The following is a 16034-nucleotide window of genomic DNA, read 5'->3' as shown; positions in this document are numbered from 1 at the left end:
AGTGAATCCAGGTGAAGGCTATGATCCATCATTGATGTCACTTAAATCCACTTAAATCAGTGTAGATGAAGGGGAGGAGAAGGATTTTTAAGCCTTGAGACAATTGAGACATCAATTGTGTATGTGTGCCTTTTAGAGGGTGAATGGGAAAGACAAAATATTTAAGAGCCTTTGATCGGGGTATAGTAGTAGGTGCCAGGCACACCAGTTTGTGTCAAGAACTGCAACGCTGCTGGGCTTGTCACGCTCAACAGTTTCCCGTGTGTATCAAGAATGGTCGACCACCCGAAGGACATCCAACCAACTTGGCACAACTGTGGGAAGCATTGGAGTCAACATGGGCCAGCATCCCTGTGGAACGCTTTCGACACCTTGTAGAGTCCATGCCCCGACGAATTGAGGCTGTTCTGAGAGCAAAAGGGGGTGCAACTCAATATTAGGAAGGTGTTCCTAATGTTTGGTAAACTCAGTGTACTTACTTTGTTTGTTTGTTTTTCAAATGTGGTGGATTCTGATCGATCATGTCCGACTTTGTTTACGATTCAGTTACCATGACAATGTTGAATGTGCTAAGTTGCTTGGTGGGATAAAACCCCAATGCTACCCCCTCGGCCCCTCGGCCCCACACACCAAACATATAATCAACTCATATCTCCTCAGGCTTAAGGCATCCAGTCAGCCTGCTGAGTGAGGCATGAGAGACCAGAGGCCCACACACAGAGCCAGTGAGCGCTCCTCCTACTAACTACAACATTCATAATGTTCTTCCCCTAGAGTCATTGGTAAAGGGGTGGCAGGTAGCCTAGTGGTTAGAGCATTGGGCCAGTAACAGTAAAGGTTGCTAGATCAAATCCCCAAGCTGACAAGGTAAAAACATCTGTCATTTTGCCCCTGAACAAGGCAGTTAGCCCATCATTGTAAATAAGAAATTAGCTGACTTGCCTAGTTAAATAAAGGAATAAAAAATAATGTTGTTTATGTACTGTGGATGAAAATAAGCATTTCCTCACACAGATGAACAGAGGTAAAGCACATCACATTGGTCTCATTGCTTGACTTGTTTAGGTGAGTGATCTGAGAGATGGGGGACTATGACCTGAGGCGGGGAAGGAAACAGCAGCCCAATCTTCCACGACACAGCTACAAACTTTCCTTCCGCTTTTGAGTTTTCCCGTTGTGCTTGCGACAGGTGATGTCATCACCTTGTCTTTCCGCATCTTCAGAGTTACCGGCGGCTGCCGAGAGGCATTTTTCTTTGTCACTTGAAAGGTCTTTAACAATAAGATAAGCGCTAAGGCTTCTATAAACAGAAACCAAAAATTCAGCCCAGCCCAAAAAGACATAGGTCTACTTCCTAATTTCACGCCATCATATAAATGTGTCAATCCTTCATAACAGAAGAAAAAGCATGAATGAACATATATGATAGTAAGGACAGTGCTGGATCAGGGTGACATACATATTATCTTTAACTATTTCATTTCATTTTGTTGTTGTTGATGTTTGTCAAAGAGCACAGTGACATCATGGAAAAAATGACCTTGAATTGAAGGACCTAAAAGGTATTTACATTCATCAAACCCTGTGACACCATCTTGTGCCATTCAAGTGAAAACCAATCCAGTCCAAGTAGGGCTAGATCGGCACAGATTTCCAGCATAAAGGTAAAGTAACTTCTATAGCAAATTTTATATGCTTCAAACTGAAAAGTAATTCCAGCTCTTGAATAATACAAGGAAAATGAAAGCAGGAGTGATTGTCAGGATCCATCCTTCAATGACTCTTACGCCAATGATTGGCTTTCAACATCAAATAAATTAAGCTGGCTTGGATCAAAGGAAGATGGCAGAGAATCATGAATCTGCCTGTAGTAAGTCACGTAAAGGAAAGGTAATCCCTATCAATTTTAGTCGATGTTGAAGACTGGATCTATGTATTCCCACTAGCTGGGCACAGCTGACAACTTGGCCTTTGAACTGCTATTGTAAGGTTAACAATATACAGCCATTTTAAATATTGTATTCCACAATGCAAATTTAGATTTCCACAATATACCTCTAATATGTTTTCTTGTTTTTTTAGATAGTAATGTATTTGTTATCCCTCTAATTTTCCAGGCTGAATTATTTTCTTAACCCCACAACAGTAGTACACTCAGTGCTGTACTAAAAAAAAATGTTTTTCATCACCACAGCAATACAGTCAGTGCTGTACTAAATTATTTTTTGGTTTAGCAGTGTCATATTGGGATGCACCTCTCATAGACCATAATTTATATCTATACTCAACCCCAGGCTTGAACCTCCTGCAACATAAAGTATAATACATGACTTTAAAGTAAACACACATTGAATAACGTATCAGGTGCAGTAAATTTAAACTCATTATCACCCTTTTCCCTGAGTCTTGGATGTCGATCTATCCCTATTTTATCCTTTACATTTCTTCGTTTCCCGTCATTAGGTAAACTGTTGTTACTCTTGGTCGGTATGCAAGCATCTGAAGCAAGCAAGGATTCTCACAGTCTCCTCTCTTTTTCTTTCCGTCTCTCTCTCTCTCTCTCTCTCTCTCTCTCTCTCTCTCAGCAGTGTGCTATTAAAATCCAGAGACTCCAGTGTGTCTGCTTGCCTGTCACCTCCCACAGTCTCTTCACACAGCAGGCAGCTCTTCCTAAAACCAGGGCATGTGCTCCTCACTGACTCAGCCAGATAGTTTGCCTATCTGCCTCACATACTTAACCCATGAGACGCCAAATACAGTTGGTCCTTAACTTTTCAAAAGGAACCTTTGTATGAAATGTGAACACTACATTACATACATGTGAACATACATGTGAACATATGGTCTCGTGACCTCGTGTAAATTTCAGCTCAACGTGAAAACAGCTATTTCACAAGTGTTTAAGGGAAGTAATGAAATAGTATGGGGGTTTTAAGGTAAGTGTTCAAGGAACTGTTCAGCTACAATAGTGTAAACATTACATTTGACATGATGCCTTAGTACTGACTAACCCCACCTGACTAAACTGACTAAACCCATCTTTAAACTCACAACCTCTGGATTTGGGGAATTCTGTAGAATTCTCAGAAGTCCCCTACATATCCATAACCTATAATACATTTCTGCACTTAGCAACAGAGTGTCATCTGCACTGCTATTTTAGTTATCAGTTAATCTGACTATTCTCTCATCATTGATATAATTAACTTCTTTCAGCAATTTCAGGGTTTTCTGTATAGTTGTCCAATGTTGGTGGGGTATATTATTCTGTTTTAATGTTACTCCTGAATAACTATGATACATATAATAGAATTGTGTGTGTATTTGTAACAAAGCTTAGTTTTACTTTGAAGTCCAGAGTGTAGGAGTACAGGTGAAATCAGCTATTGACACACATGGTGGCATAGCAGAAAGATCAGAATGCCATGAACCAAGAGTTTAGATCCCAGGTAAGGACATGTTGAATAATAATTATTGTATAATTAAACATCCACAATGTAATTATGTATGTCAATATCACGTTTAAGTTAAGACCCAGGTGCAGACAGTGTCGAAAGAACAAAAGTTTATTATTCGAACAGGGGCAGGCAAAAGGACAGGTCAGAGACAGGCAAAATGGCAGGTCAAAGGGCAGGCAGAGGTCAGTAATCGAGATAGGTGGGGCAAGGGTACAGGGCAGCAGGCAAGCTCAGGGTCAGGGCAAGAAAGGAGCAAAAGCAGACAGGAGCAAGGGGGAACAACGCTGGTAGGCTTGACGAACAATACGAACTGGTAACAGACAGAGAACGCAGATATAAATACACAGGGGATAGTGGGCGACACCTGTAAATATAATTAGGTGAAACAGATCAGGGTGTGACAGCCAAAGTGTGTCTAATATGTCAGTTGAAAACACTGTGACTGCGTGACGTTCCGGAGACATCCGAACCACAAATTTCTGTTTGCAGGGCATCACCTGTGAAATCTCGTTAAAAATATCTTCATATAAACTTCATATAAAATATGATCACGTGAAGTGTTCCAAAACCACATGGTTTCACATTATTTCACTTGAAATTTCAGATGAAAAATAAAATGTTGCATGTGCAAAACTTGAAATCACATTATTTTTCTGTAAGTGAGTACTGCAACAGTGGGGCAAAAAACTATTTAGTCAGCCACCAATTGTGCAAGTTCTCCCACTTAAAAAGATGAGAGAGGCCTGTAATTTTCATCATAGGTATACTTCAACTATGACAGACAAAATGACAAGAAAGAAAATCCAGAAAATAACATTGTAGGATTTTTAATGAATTTATTTGACAATTATGGTGGAAAATAAGTATTTGGTCAATAACAAAAGTTTACCTCAATACTTTGTTTATATACCCTTTTTGGGAAATGACAGAGGTCAAATGTTTTCTGTAAGTCTTCACAAGGTTTTCACACACTGTTGCTGGTATTTTGGCCCATTCCTCCATGCAGATCTCCTCTAGAGCAGTGATGTTTTGGGGCTCTTGCTGGGCAACACGGACTTTCACCTCCCTCCAAAGATTTTCTATGGGGTTGAGATCTGGAGACTGGCTAGGCCACTCCAGGACCTTGAAATGCTTCTTACGAAGCCACTCCTTCGTTGCCTGGGCGGTGTGTTTGGGATCATTGTCATGCTGAAAGACCCAGCCACGTTTCATCTTCAATGCCCTTGCTGATGGAAGGAGGTTTTCACTCAAAATCTCACGATACATGGCCCCATTCATTCTTTCCTTTACACGGATCAGTCGTCCTGGTCCCTTTGCAGAAAAACAGCCCCAAAGCATGATGTTTCCACCCCCATGCTTCACAGTAGGTATGGTGTTCTTTGGATGCAACTCAGCATTCTTTGTCCTCCAAACATGACTAGTTGAGTTTTCACCAAAAAGTTCTATTTTGGTTTCATCTGACCATATGACAATCTCCCAATCTTCTTCTGGATCATCCAAATGCTCTCTAGCAAACTTCAGATTGGCCTGGACATATACTGGTTTAAGCATTGGGGACACGTCTGGCACTGCAGGATTTGAGTCCCTGGCGGCGTAGTGTGTTACTGATGGTAGGCTTTGTTACTTTGGTCCCAGCTCTCTGCAGGTAATTCACTAGGTCACCCCGTGTGGTTCTGGGATTTTTGCTCACCGTTCTTGTGATCATTTTGACCCCACGGGGTGAAATCTTGCGTGGAGCCCCAAATCGAGGGAGATTATCAGTGGTATTGTATGTATTCCATTTCCTAATAATTGCTCCCACAGTTGATTTCTTCAAACCAAGCTGCTTACCTATTGCAGATTCAGTCTTCCCAGCCTGGTGCAGGTCTACAATTTTGTTTCTGGTGTCCTTTGACAGCTCTTTGGTCTTGGCCATAGTGGAGTTTGGAGTGTGACTGTTTGAGGTTGTGGACAGGTGTCTTTTATACTGATAACAAGTTCAAACAGGTGTCATTAATACTGGTAATGAGTGGAGGACAGAGGAGCCTCTTAAAGAAGAAGTTACAGGTCTGTGAGAGCCAGAAATCTTGCTTGTTTGTAGGTGACCAAATACTTATTTTCTATCATAATTTGCAAATAAATTCATTAAAAATCCTACAATGTGATTTTCTGGATTTTTTTCCCTCATTTTGTCTGTCATAGTTGAAGTGTACCTATGATGAAAATTACAGGCCTCTTTCATCTTTTTATGTGGGAGAACTTGCACAATTGGTGGCTGACTAAATACTTTTTTGCCCCACTGTATATGCCATTTATGCAGCAGACACAGTCCACACATTTTGGTATGTGACCCCGGTAAGAATCGAACACACAATTATGGTGTTGCTAGTACCATGCTTTAATAAACTGAGCCACATACAGGACTTCTGCAAATACATAAGTACATAAATTTGCAGTAGCAAATTACAATACATGACTACAATACAGATGGAAGACGTATAATTGCCATCCCCATGAGCGTACCACCCTCCTTCTGGCTATAGAGGAGGCATGCAATGATTCCAATCCAGACCAATTTAGACCGAAAGATTTTTCCCAAGGTGCATGAATAATGAGGATATTTACTGCCATTTCGATCAAAACCTATGGCCAAATGCTCAAGACAGACTTCAAGATGCAGCCGAGCGGAAATGGAGGAAAACTCGCCTCCCTGCGGACCTGGCATCCTTTCACTCCCTCCTCTCTACATTTTCCTCCTCTGTCTCTGCTGCTAAAGCCACTTTCTACCACTCTAAATTCCAAGCATCTGCCTCTAACCCTAGGAAGCTCTTTGCCACCTTCTCCTCCCTCCTGAATCCTCCTCCCCCTCCCCCCTCCTCCCTCTCTGCAGATGACTTCGTCAACCATTTTGAAAAGAAGGTCGACGACATCCGATCCTCGTTTGCTAAGTCAAACGACACCGCTGGTTCTGCTCACACTGCCCTACCCTGTGCTCTGACCTCTTTCTCCCCTCTCTCTCCAGATGAAATCTCGCTTCTTGTGACGGCCGGCCGCCCAACAACCTGCCCGCTTGACCCTATCCCCTCCTCTCTTCTCCAGACCATTTCCGGAGACCTTCTCCCTTACCTCACCTCGCTCATCAACTCATCCCTGACCGCTGGCTACGTCCCTTCCGTCTTCAAGAGAGCGAGAGTTGCACCCCTTCTGAAAAAACCTACACTCGATCCCTCCGATGTCAACAACTACAGACCAGTATCCCTTCTTTCTTTTCTCTCCAAAACTCTTGAACGTGCCGTCCTTGGCCAGCTCTCCCGCTATCTCTCTCAGAATGACCTTCTTGATCCAATTCAGTCAGGTTTCAAGACTAGTCATTCAACTGAGACTGCTCTTCTCTGTATCACGGAGGCGCTCCGCACTGCTAAAGCTAACTCTCTCTCCTCTGCTCTCATCCTTCTAGACCTATCGGCTGCCTTCGATACTGTGAACCATCAGATCCTCCTCTCCACCCTCTCCGAGTTGGGCATCTCCGGCGCGGCCCACGCTTGGATTGCGTCCTACCTGACAGGTCGCTCCTACCAGGTGGCGTGGCGAGAATCTGTCTCCTCGCCACGCGCTCTCACCACTGGTGTCCCCCAGGGCTCTGTTCTAGGCCCTCTCCTATTCTCGCTATACACCAAGTCACTTGGCTCTGTCATAACCTCACATGGTCTCTCCTATCATTGCTATGCAGACGACACACAATTAATCTTCTCCTTTCCCCCTTCTGATGACCAGGTGGCGAATCGCATCTCTGCATGTCTGGCAGACATATCAGTGTGGATGACCGATCACCACCTCAAGCTGAACCTCGGCAAGACGGAGCTGCTCTTCCTCCCGGGGAAGGACTGCCCGTTCCATGATCTCGCCATCACGGTTGACAACTCCATTGTGTCCTCCTCCCAGAGCGCTAAGAACCTTGGCGTGATCCTGGACAACACCCTGTCGTTCTCAACCAACATCATGGCGGTGGCCCGTTCCTGTAGGTTCATGCTCTACAACATCCGCAGAGTACGACCCTGCCTCACACAGGAAGCGGCGCAGGTCCTAATCCAGGCACTTGTCATCTCCCGTCTGGATTACTGCAACTCGCTGTTGGCTGGGCTCCCTGCCTGTGCCATTAAACCCCTACAACTCATCCAGAACGCCGCAGCCCGTCTGGTGTTCAACCTTCCCAAGTTCTCTCACGTCACCCCGCTCCTCCGCTCTCTCCACTGGCTTCCAGTTGAAGCTCGCATCCGCTACAAGACCATGGTGCTTGCCTACGGAGCTGTGAGGGGAACGGCACCGCAGTACCTCCAGGCTCTGATCAGGCCCTACACCCAAGCAAGGGCACTGCGTTCATCCACCTCTGGCCTGCTCGCCTCCCTACCATTGAGGAAGTACAGTTCCCGCTCAGCCCAGTCAAAACTGTTCGCTGCTCTGGCCCCCAATGGTGGAACAAACTCCCTCACGACGCCAGGACAGCGGAGTCAATCACCACCTTCCGGAGACACCTGAAACCCCACCTCTTCAAGGAATACCTAGGATAGGATAAGTAATCCTTCTCACCACCCCCCCCCTTAATGATTTAGATGCACTATTGTAAAGTGGCTGTTCCACTGGATGTCAGAAGGTGAATTCACCAATTTGTAAGTCGCTCTGGATAAGAGCGTCTGCTAAATGACTTAAATGTAAATGTATGCAAACTAGTTTCTGCTAAAGATTGTTTCTTTCATTTCTTTCATTTGATTACATTGTGAAAGATGTCTTCAATGATCACACTTTTGATCACACAAGGGATAGAAATTATGGAAATTTGATGTTCAGTCAATTTTCATGGGTAGTGCAAGTGTATAGCCTAATGTAAAACAGTGTAATGTACTGTAATTTACAGTACTGTAGCATATTACATTCAAAGGACAAGTTTTGGTATTGGATTAAATGGTTGTTAAAATAACTCAATTGAGAATATATCATTATGTTGTGTTTTTGTGATTAAACCAATGTACTAATTATATTTCACAGTAAACGTATATTTCAAGCTCTAAGCGCCTATATATTTATTGGTCTGGACTGTTAATATATAATTTCTTCCATTCCATTTTGTCCTTACAACCGTTTCATAGGATAATTTGTATAAAGAAATCTATGGAAACAAGATTTGAACGTTATCTCAAGGGGTTATTTACATCTGTGTGTGTGCATGTGTGTGTAAATATTACATCATTTCAATTGGTGTAAATATAATTAATAAAAACAAAAACTTTAATATCCACACAAAAGACTAACTATAAAATATGTGTTTCTCAGGCACCAAAGTTATATTAACATATCAATAGAGTATAAAATAGGCTACATTATAAATAACAACCTGAGTTTATGGCTTTTACCAAAAATCTATTGCAAATGCAAAGTACCAAATACACGTTTTTATTTCCTATAGTTCTCTGCAACTTCCAAGAGATGTTTTGTTTTGAACCATTGTGTAATAAAATGTTGTATGGCTCAATATGTGAATTGAGCCTTAATTATATCTATATAAATGCAAGAAATGGTAAGTATAATTTATGAATGTTTGAAAATGGCACACACCACTTCCATGTATCTGTGGGTGTTTCATATTGTGAAGAAACAAAGGGTGTTGAATGCACTGACAGTATATATTTGAATAGCTGTAGATCAAAGAATATGTTCATTTAATGGTCCCACAGTGGGCCACTATAAAGGAAATTGCCACCAAATAGGCTGCTATTCCATCCATTCTCATATCAAATCTCTCCAACAGAGTGAAATGAGCCACTGATAATATTAGCAACTCATCACTCTAAACATCCATCTAAACAGAACATGGATTTGTCCATTCTTTTTGTATACAGTTCCTCTGTTTTGAATCAAAAAGGAACAACAGAGACAATAAGTCCTTGTGCATGTTTCCCAACTTGTCCGTGAACTTCAGCCCTCTGTATTGGCACACAAATCCCATCACAGCCCTCTAGGCTTTATTTCCAATGAGCGGCCATGTTGTTGGACCACAGTTTGTTCCGATACGTTTTGTATTATTACACCTCCCCCATATTCTTTGGTGGTGTTGTGTGCTGAAGAACCAGTCCTGAGTGCTGTGAACGTGACTGTGAGGTCTGTTGATACCAGTGATGAGTGTAGTTCTCCACATAACATAGAGGGGAGCTGAGGGAGGGCTGGGGAGCCTGCTCTCTAGTGGCAGGGTCTGTGGGTATACTACTGTCCCAAATGGCCAGGGACGGGGGTGAATTGCAGGACATAGAGTCACTGGCTCCTGGGCTATGGTCCAGTGGAACTTCCCCGTATGTGTACAGCTTCTTGAATTTGGAACGCCGATTCTGGAACCAGATCTTGACCTGAAAGAAAAAATATTTGAGCTACAGGTTGTTTGGGATGTTTGTACCAGAAAATGTGAAGGTATGAGTTAAAAATGTATTATCTAGCAAAGTGTTGTAATTTCATATTGACACCCTATGCCTTATTAGAATAGAATATACCTAATTACATTGCATTGAAATTTGGAATCCAGATGCAAACTTAGATCCATAAATTAAGCTATCAATTATCAGATATGAAAACAAACAGGAAGAGGTTAATAAACCCGGTGGTTTGACATATAATATAAACAATACTGTTTTTTTATCACTTTGGTAAAAAATGTACAAGTATGTGGTGAATTGTAAGATACATGTTTCAAATTTGTACTTTGAATGTAGTATGCTCCAGTACTGTAAATAACAGTACATGACACTGTTTCCACATTAAGCTATGCACTTGCACTACCCATTAAAATTGACTAAACATCACATTTCCATCATTTCTATCCCATGTGTGATCAAAGGTATGATGATTGAAGACATCTTCACAATGTAATCAAATTAAAGAAATACGTTTTAGCAGACACTAGTTTGCATTAAGCCTGTCTTGAGCATTTGGCCATAGTTTCTCATCGAATTTGTAGTAATTATCCTCATTGTTCATGTACCTGGGGAAAAACCTTTTGTCAGGGCAAACTTCATTTTGGATACATGTTTATCGTATAGGGAATGCATTTCTTTCTTGTTTTGGACTTTCTGGATTATTTATGCATTTGGTATTGTATTGATATTTTATTACTGCACTGTAGGAGCTAGAAACACAAGCATTTCATTCAACTGCTGTAACATTAGCTAATCTGTGTACATGACCAATACACTTTGATTTGTTACATACAAGTGCATCTCTGATCAGATTTTTTTTTAACTTACTGTGAAGTAAAATCATAGTCATCATCATAGTAGCACATAGTAGTATCATATTTTTTACGTTTATACTTTACAGACATACTTTTTAATATGTAATTCTCAAAATCTGTAGTAGACAAACCAGTTTACGTGTACAATCTATAGGTTTACCAAATGTTTAAATGATCATCAATTAAGAACAGTCAGATTAAGTAATAGTAACATGTTTTAACAAAAGAAAAGTGAATCATATCAAAAGTAATGTGAGTATTGCATTGTGAAAGGAAATTACTTTATATGAACATGTATTTCTAGATGAAACACTGTTTAAGTTGGTCTCCTGAGTGGCGCAGCAGTCTAAGCCACTACATCTCAGTGCAAGAGGTGTCACTACAGTCCCTGGTTTGAATCCCGGCTGTATCACATCCGGATGTGATTGGGAGTCCCATAGAGCGGTGCACAATTGGCCCAGCATTGTTTGGATTTGGCTGGCGTCATTGTAAATAAGTATTTGTTCTTAACTGACTTGCCTACTTAAATAAAGGTTTTAAAAAACAACATTTAATTAAGTTTGGTGAAAAAGTGACTATGATTTTTGCATGTTGTATTAAGTCAATTGAACATGTGCTACGAGTTTAAAACAACTGCCTTTTTGATCATCTGTTTTGTACTAAGAGTTGTGAAAATGTACCAAATACTTTTGAAAATTAAAGCGATAAAAACCTATAACGTCTCAGATGATTCGTTAAGTGTAGAATTACAGTATGCAAAAAGATGCCAGCATAGTTCATGGTTTTATTAGACAAAAGAACATAAATCGTAGAGATATTTAATCTCTCAACAGCGTGTCATAACAGTGGTATGTGTCTTCCTCACCTGTGTTTGTGTCACGCCGAGATGAGCCGCTAGTTCGGCTCTCTCAGGAAGAGACAAATACTGAGCTCCCTGAAAGCGATGTTGCAACGCAGCGAGCTGGTAACTAGAATATATGGTGCGAGGTTTTCTGATTTTTCTAGGCTTTCCGTTGACCATTCTCACCTCAGGCTCTGGTTCCTCTTTCGCTAAAAAAATGAAAAATGACAACAGAGCATTAGTAGGCTAAAGGACTTGAGGGGCTCATACATTTACACTAGACTACAGAGGGCTTCAACAGTAGACTATAGGCCTATGCCTACAGAAAAAAAGTATTATGATAACAGATTAATTAATTAATGATAAATTTCAAAAGTAAACATCATTAAAAAAAAATATGATTATGTTTTTACCCGTTCTGAAATAGGCTTTACTCAATAGCCTAAACAGGGTTTGGTGCACAAAATATCTCTGTCCAAGATATTACAATGCCCCTCACACTATAATGGGAGATGTCACTAATGAGAGAAGATGATTGGTGCATCGGCTATTTAGCCTTCATGTATTGTTTGTGGTGTTTTCACATGGAGTGATCAAGTCAAAACTCTAAGACAGGCTATTGAGCCAAAAAGAAATGTGTGCCAGACTGACATGTCGTGACACCTCATGTTGATGCATGTGGCTTTGGGCTTAGCCCCGGGCCAATTTCGAAGAGAAAGATTCTTCCTGGAATGTCAATGCTACCAGCTAAACTGTATGTTATAGGGCCTGGATACCTAAACATTGTTAACACTAAAATTACCAATGACAACGCAAATACAATAGTAGTTCTCTCTCAAATGTGAAGGTTTCAGCTGCTTTGCAAAACCAATTTTGGAAAAAATAAGGAAGTCTTTTGCATTTATAGAATAGGCTACATTTTCATTTTCATTCTAGGCCATATGAACAATTTATATTATTTAAGAGCTTAATAGCATAGTGTGTTATTGCAAAACAATCAAAGTAGACTAGGCCCAATGGGTAATTTGAATTTTAGGATAAAAATGATATAATACACTATTCCCTGGGAGCTCATCTTAAAGGTAAAGAACAGTCAAAATCATGTATTTCATGAAATGTAATGATATTTGGATGAAACCAGATCAAGTATGATGACCAATGTATGAAAAGTATGACTGTTGCTTCTACATTGATCAAGTTTGATCATAAAGTTACTGGTCCCCTCCCCCATGTCAAACAATTAGATTCAGGAGGCGGGATTATTAAGGTGATAGGGTCTCATAACCTTAATTTTCTATTACCTCATTTAAATAAGTACCACCTTGTAACCAACATCGGAGAAGGAGTGGTTGCAAATGGGCCTATGTCACAGTATAGCTTCCATCCCTCTCCTCATCCCTACCTGGGCTCGAACCAGGGACCCTCTGCACACATCAACATTAGCCACCCTTGAATTACCGTTACCCATCGCTCCACAAAAGACACAGCCTTTTGTGAACAACTACTTCAAGGTCCCAGAGCGAGTGAAGTCACTGATATAAACGCTATTAGCGCGCACCCCGCTAACCATTTCGCATTGGTTACACTCAGCCCCCTTTTGACCTCCTCCTTTTCCGCAGCAACCAGTGATCCGAGTCAACAGCATCAATGTAACAGTTTTGCTTCGTCCCTCTCCTCGCCCGTACCTGGGCTCAAAACAGGGACCCTCTGCACACGTCAACAACAGCCAGCCTCGAAGCATCATTACCCATCGCTCCACAAAAGCCGCGGCCCTTGCAGAGCAAGCGGAACAACTACTTCAAGGTCTCAGAGCGAGAGACGTCACCGATTGAAACGCTATTAGCGCGCACCCCGCTAACATTTTACATCGGCTACACATGGTTTATATAGCTAGATAGCTACTTTACTGTGCCAAAATTTGGTGGTAGGGTATCATCAAATATAATTAAAAGTTTGCCATATTCATCTATGGCAATGTTTACATTTTCATCTGTGTCTGGTGTTAGCTAACTACTATCTTCAGCCATCATGGAACAAAAAGGAGGGAAGGGTCGTTCAAAACTCTGACGCAGTTGTCAAGTCAAGACATTCGTTAGTGCTGCTGTGAACCGCATCACAAGAGACATGCCAGACGGGAAATGTATAAAACATTTTTGACATCATTGATGCAATCATTGCTTTGTATATCACCAAATTTGCTTGAGATGATTTTACCGCAACACTGCTCAGTGCAACCAAGTTGCTTGAGAGCTCTCATATACGCTCCCCGCCCACTCGCCTGTCTTCTCAAACTTCCTAGTGGTTAGCTATGAGCTAATTTTGAGCATTTCTATCCAAAACTAATATTATGGATAATATTTTAGTCACTCAAAATGCTATTTTACATGGGAATTAGAATGACTGCTTGGTACCTTTAAGACTTTTTAAAAACAAAAATACAAAATGGGGTAGGATTTAGCTCATTTTCTTTAAATTAAAAGTTGTCGCATATCACATGTTGTTAGCTTTGCAGCCTGGAACGCAGATTAGCAAAAAAATATGTTTCTGCATAGCATATCCTTGCAGATTTTTTGTATCACGTGAAGTAAATGTGATAACATGTGAAACAAGTAAAAGCAACACGTGATAACATGAAAGTACACATGTGAAAACATTTCATCACATATGAAAACATATTATATGAAATAAATCTGACAATATGGGGAGGCAAAATTTCAACGTGATACCATGCTACATGTGACAACATTTGAAAGTTTTTCACATGTGAAGTAAAAACATTATTCTCCTCACATGTAAAAATGTGAACTCTATATTGAATACATGTGAAATTTTTTCACATTTGAACATCTGACCTCAAGTGTCGTAATACATAATACATTTAGCAAACGACTGCCTTATGAACTGCTATAATTTAATCTGACTATTCTTTCATCATTGATTTCATGTACTTATCTCAACATTTTGAGGGTTTTCTGTATAGTTGTCTAATGTTGGTGGGGTATATTATAATATTTTAATGTTACTCCTGAATCACTGATAAATATAATATTTTTTCTTGAGTGTATTATACAAAGCTGAGATTTACTTTGAAGTCCAGTGTAAGGAATACAGGTGAAATCAGTCATTTTTACAGACATGGTGGCATAGTAGGAAGTTATGAACGCCATGAACCAAGAGTTCTTGAGTTCATATCCCACATGAGGACATGTTGAATAATAATTACTGTATAAATAAACATGCACAATATAATCATGTATGTAAAATAATGTAGGTAGGCCTAAAAATCAATAGTAGGCTACGCTAACGTATACTACTTTCGAAATCTTTGAACTCCCCCCAAATTAATGCCCAACACCAATATTAGGCTGACCAAATGTAAATTCGATTCATATCAATTTAAATTGAACCATTTAAATTTGTGGCATAAAGATTGGTCCTTGTCGATAAGCGATAGCCTACGCATTTGGGATGGTTCATTTAACACGGGCCATTGACACTATTAATAAACATAACTTCGAGTATCTTTATTCACCAAAAATGGCAACGCGTCTCATGCGTAAATCTTACCGATATCTTGGAGATGTGACTGTATGTCGCGGGTATAATGAGCGTATTGCTTAGGGGGATAAGGGTATTCCGATTTTGCAATGTAGGCCCCCGATACCCCAATCCCATGGAGATTGTAATGGTGATGATACGAGTATGGTTTCATTGGTTGCGAGTAGGACTGGCCGTGGCTGGGGTAGAAGCCGTGGTGGCTGTGCATCGTCTGGCCGCTGTAGAACCCCATGTCCGTGGGAGAAGACTTTGGCAGCGTCGGGAAATCATTGGAGCCAGGGTGACCGCTCACTGTGGCGTGGAGATCAGACGACAGGCTCGATGCCGCCTTCTCAGAAGTAGTTCCATTCATCCTGCGCCGCCCTCCTTCACTCTCCTAATAAAAACCTCCAGAAAGTGTGGAGACTTGTAAAAAATGCGTAGTAAGTTGAAATAGAAGTTTGAAAAGAAAACATAAACTCCCCAAATAAAACCAAAACAATAGGCCTATTGTGGAGCATCGAAATCCTCAGAGCCCATCCAAAGTCCCTCGGCGAGACTGCACTGCACTGTGGCGGCACCCAACCCAACTGAACTCAAATTTACAGAGCGAGGGGAGTGGATGCTTCATTCCCATTGGTTCCAAACAGCCTCTGCTTCGTTTACCCTGAGGGATAAACTCGAAAATTTCCAGAACCTCCCCCGGACAGAACCACAGTCCCACAACCTTTTTGAAAGTAGAAGATACATTTTCTGTTGGACGTGTTTATTACATGTTTAGTCTGTCTGCAACAAGTATTTGCACCATTCTTCAGTGGAGTTGTGTATACAAACAAAAAAACGTAGCCTATATATATTTGTTTTACCTTTATTTAACTAGGCAAGTCAGTTAAGAACTTAAGAACAAATTCATATTTTCAATGACGGCCTAGCAACAGTGGGTTAA

The 16034-nt window shown here is 40.9% G+C and overlaps 1 protein-coding gene across 2 annotated transcripts; it reads right to left on the bottom strand.

The window, feature by feature from the left end:
- Positions 1–8037: 8037 nt before the first annotated feature.
- On the bottom strand, positions 8038–15667 carry LOC135556067 (homeobox protein Dlx3b-like). Of its 2 annotated transcripts, none has more exons than XM_064988958.1 (3): positions 15119–15667; positions 11576–11760; positions 8038–9832 (listed from the first exon to the last, which is right to left on the bottom strand). In XM_064988958.1, the coding sequence occupies exons 1-3, from the start codon at positions 15459–15461 to the stop codon at positions 9515–9517; spliced, it is 846 nt and encodes a 281-aa protein (XP_064845030.1). In that variant the 5' UTR covers positions 15462–15667; the 3' UTR covers positions 8038–9514. The 2 variants fall into 2 exon arrangements, with proteins under 2 accessions (XP_064845030.1, XP_064845031.1); XM_064988959.1 differs by having other exon boundaries at positions 11738–11760.
- Positions 15668–16034: the final 367 nt, after the last annotated feature.

The sequence above is a fragment of the Oncorhynchus masou genome, chromosome 15 (assembly GCF_036934945.1).
Source record: "Oncorhynchus masou masou isolate Uvic2021 chromosome 15, UVic_Omas_1.1, whole genome shotgun sequence".
NCBI classification, from domain to species: domain Eukaryota; kingdom Metazoa; phylum Chordata; class Actinopteri; order Salmoniformes; family Salmonidae; genus Oncorhynchus; species Oncorhynchus masou.
The sequence above is the reverse complement of the archived record's forward strand: the minus strand, read 5'-3'. Positions and strand labels throughout refer to the sequence as shown.

Coding starts and splice junctions, on each gene's coding strand:
- LOC135556067 (XM_064988958.1), bottom strand. CDS start 15,461: ATGAATGGAACTACTTCTGAGAAGGCGGCATCGAGCCTGTCGTCTGAT. Junction 11,761..15,118: donor GTCACATCTCCAAGATATCG/GTAAGATTTACG, acceptor TCATTTTTTTAG/CGAAAGAGGAACCAGAGCCT. Junction 9,833..11,575: donor TCGGCGTGACACAAACACAG/GTGAGGAAGACA, acceptor TTTTTCTTTCAG/GTCAAGATCTGGTTCCAGAA.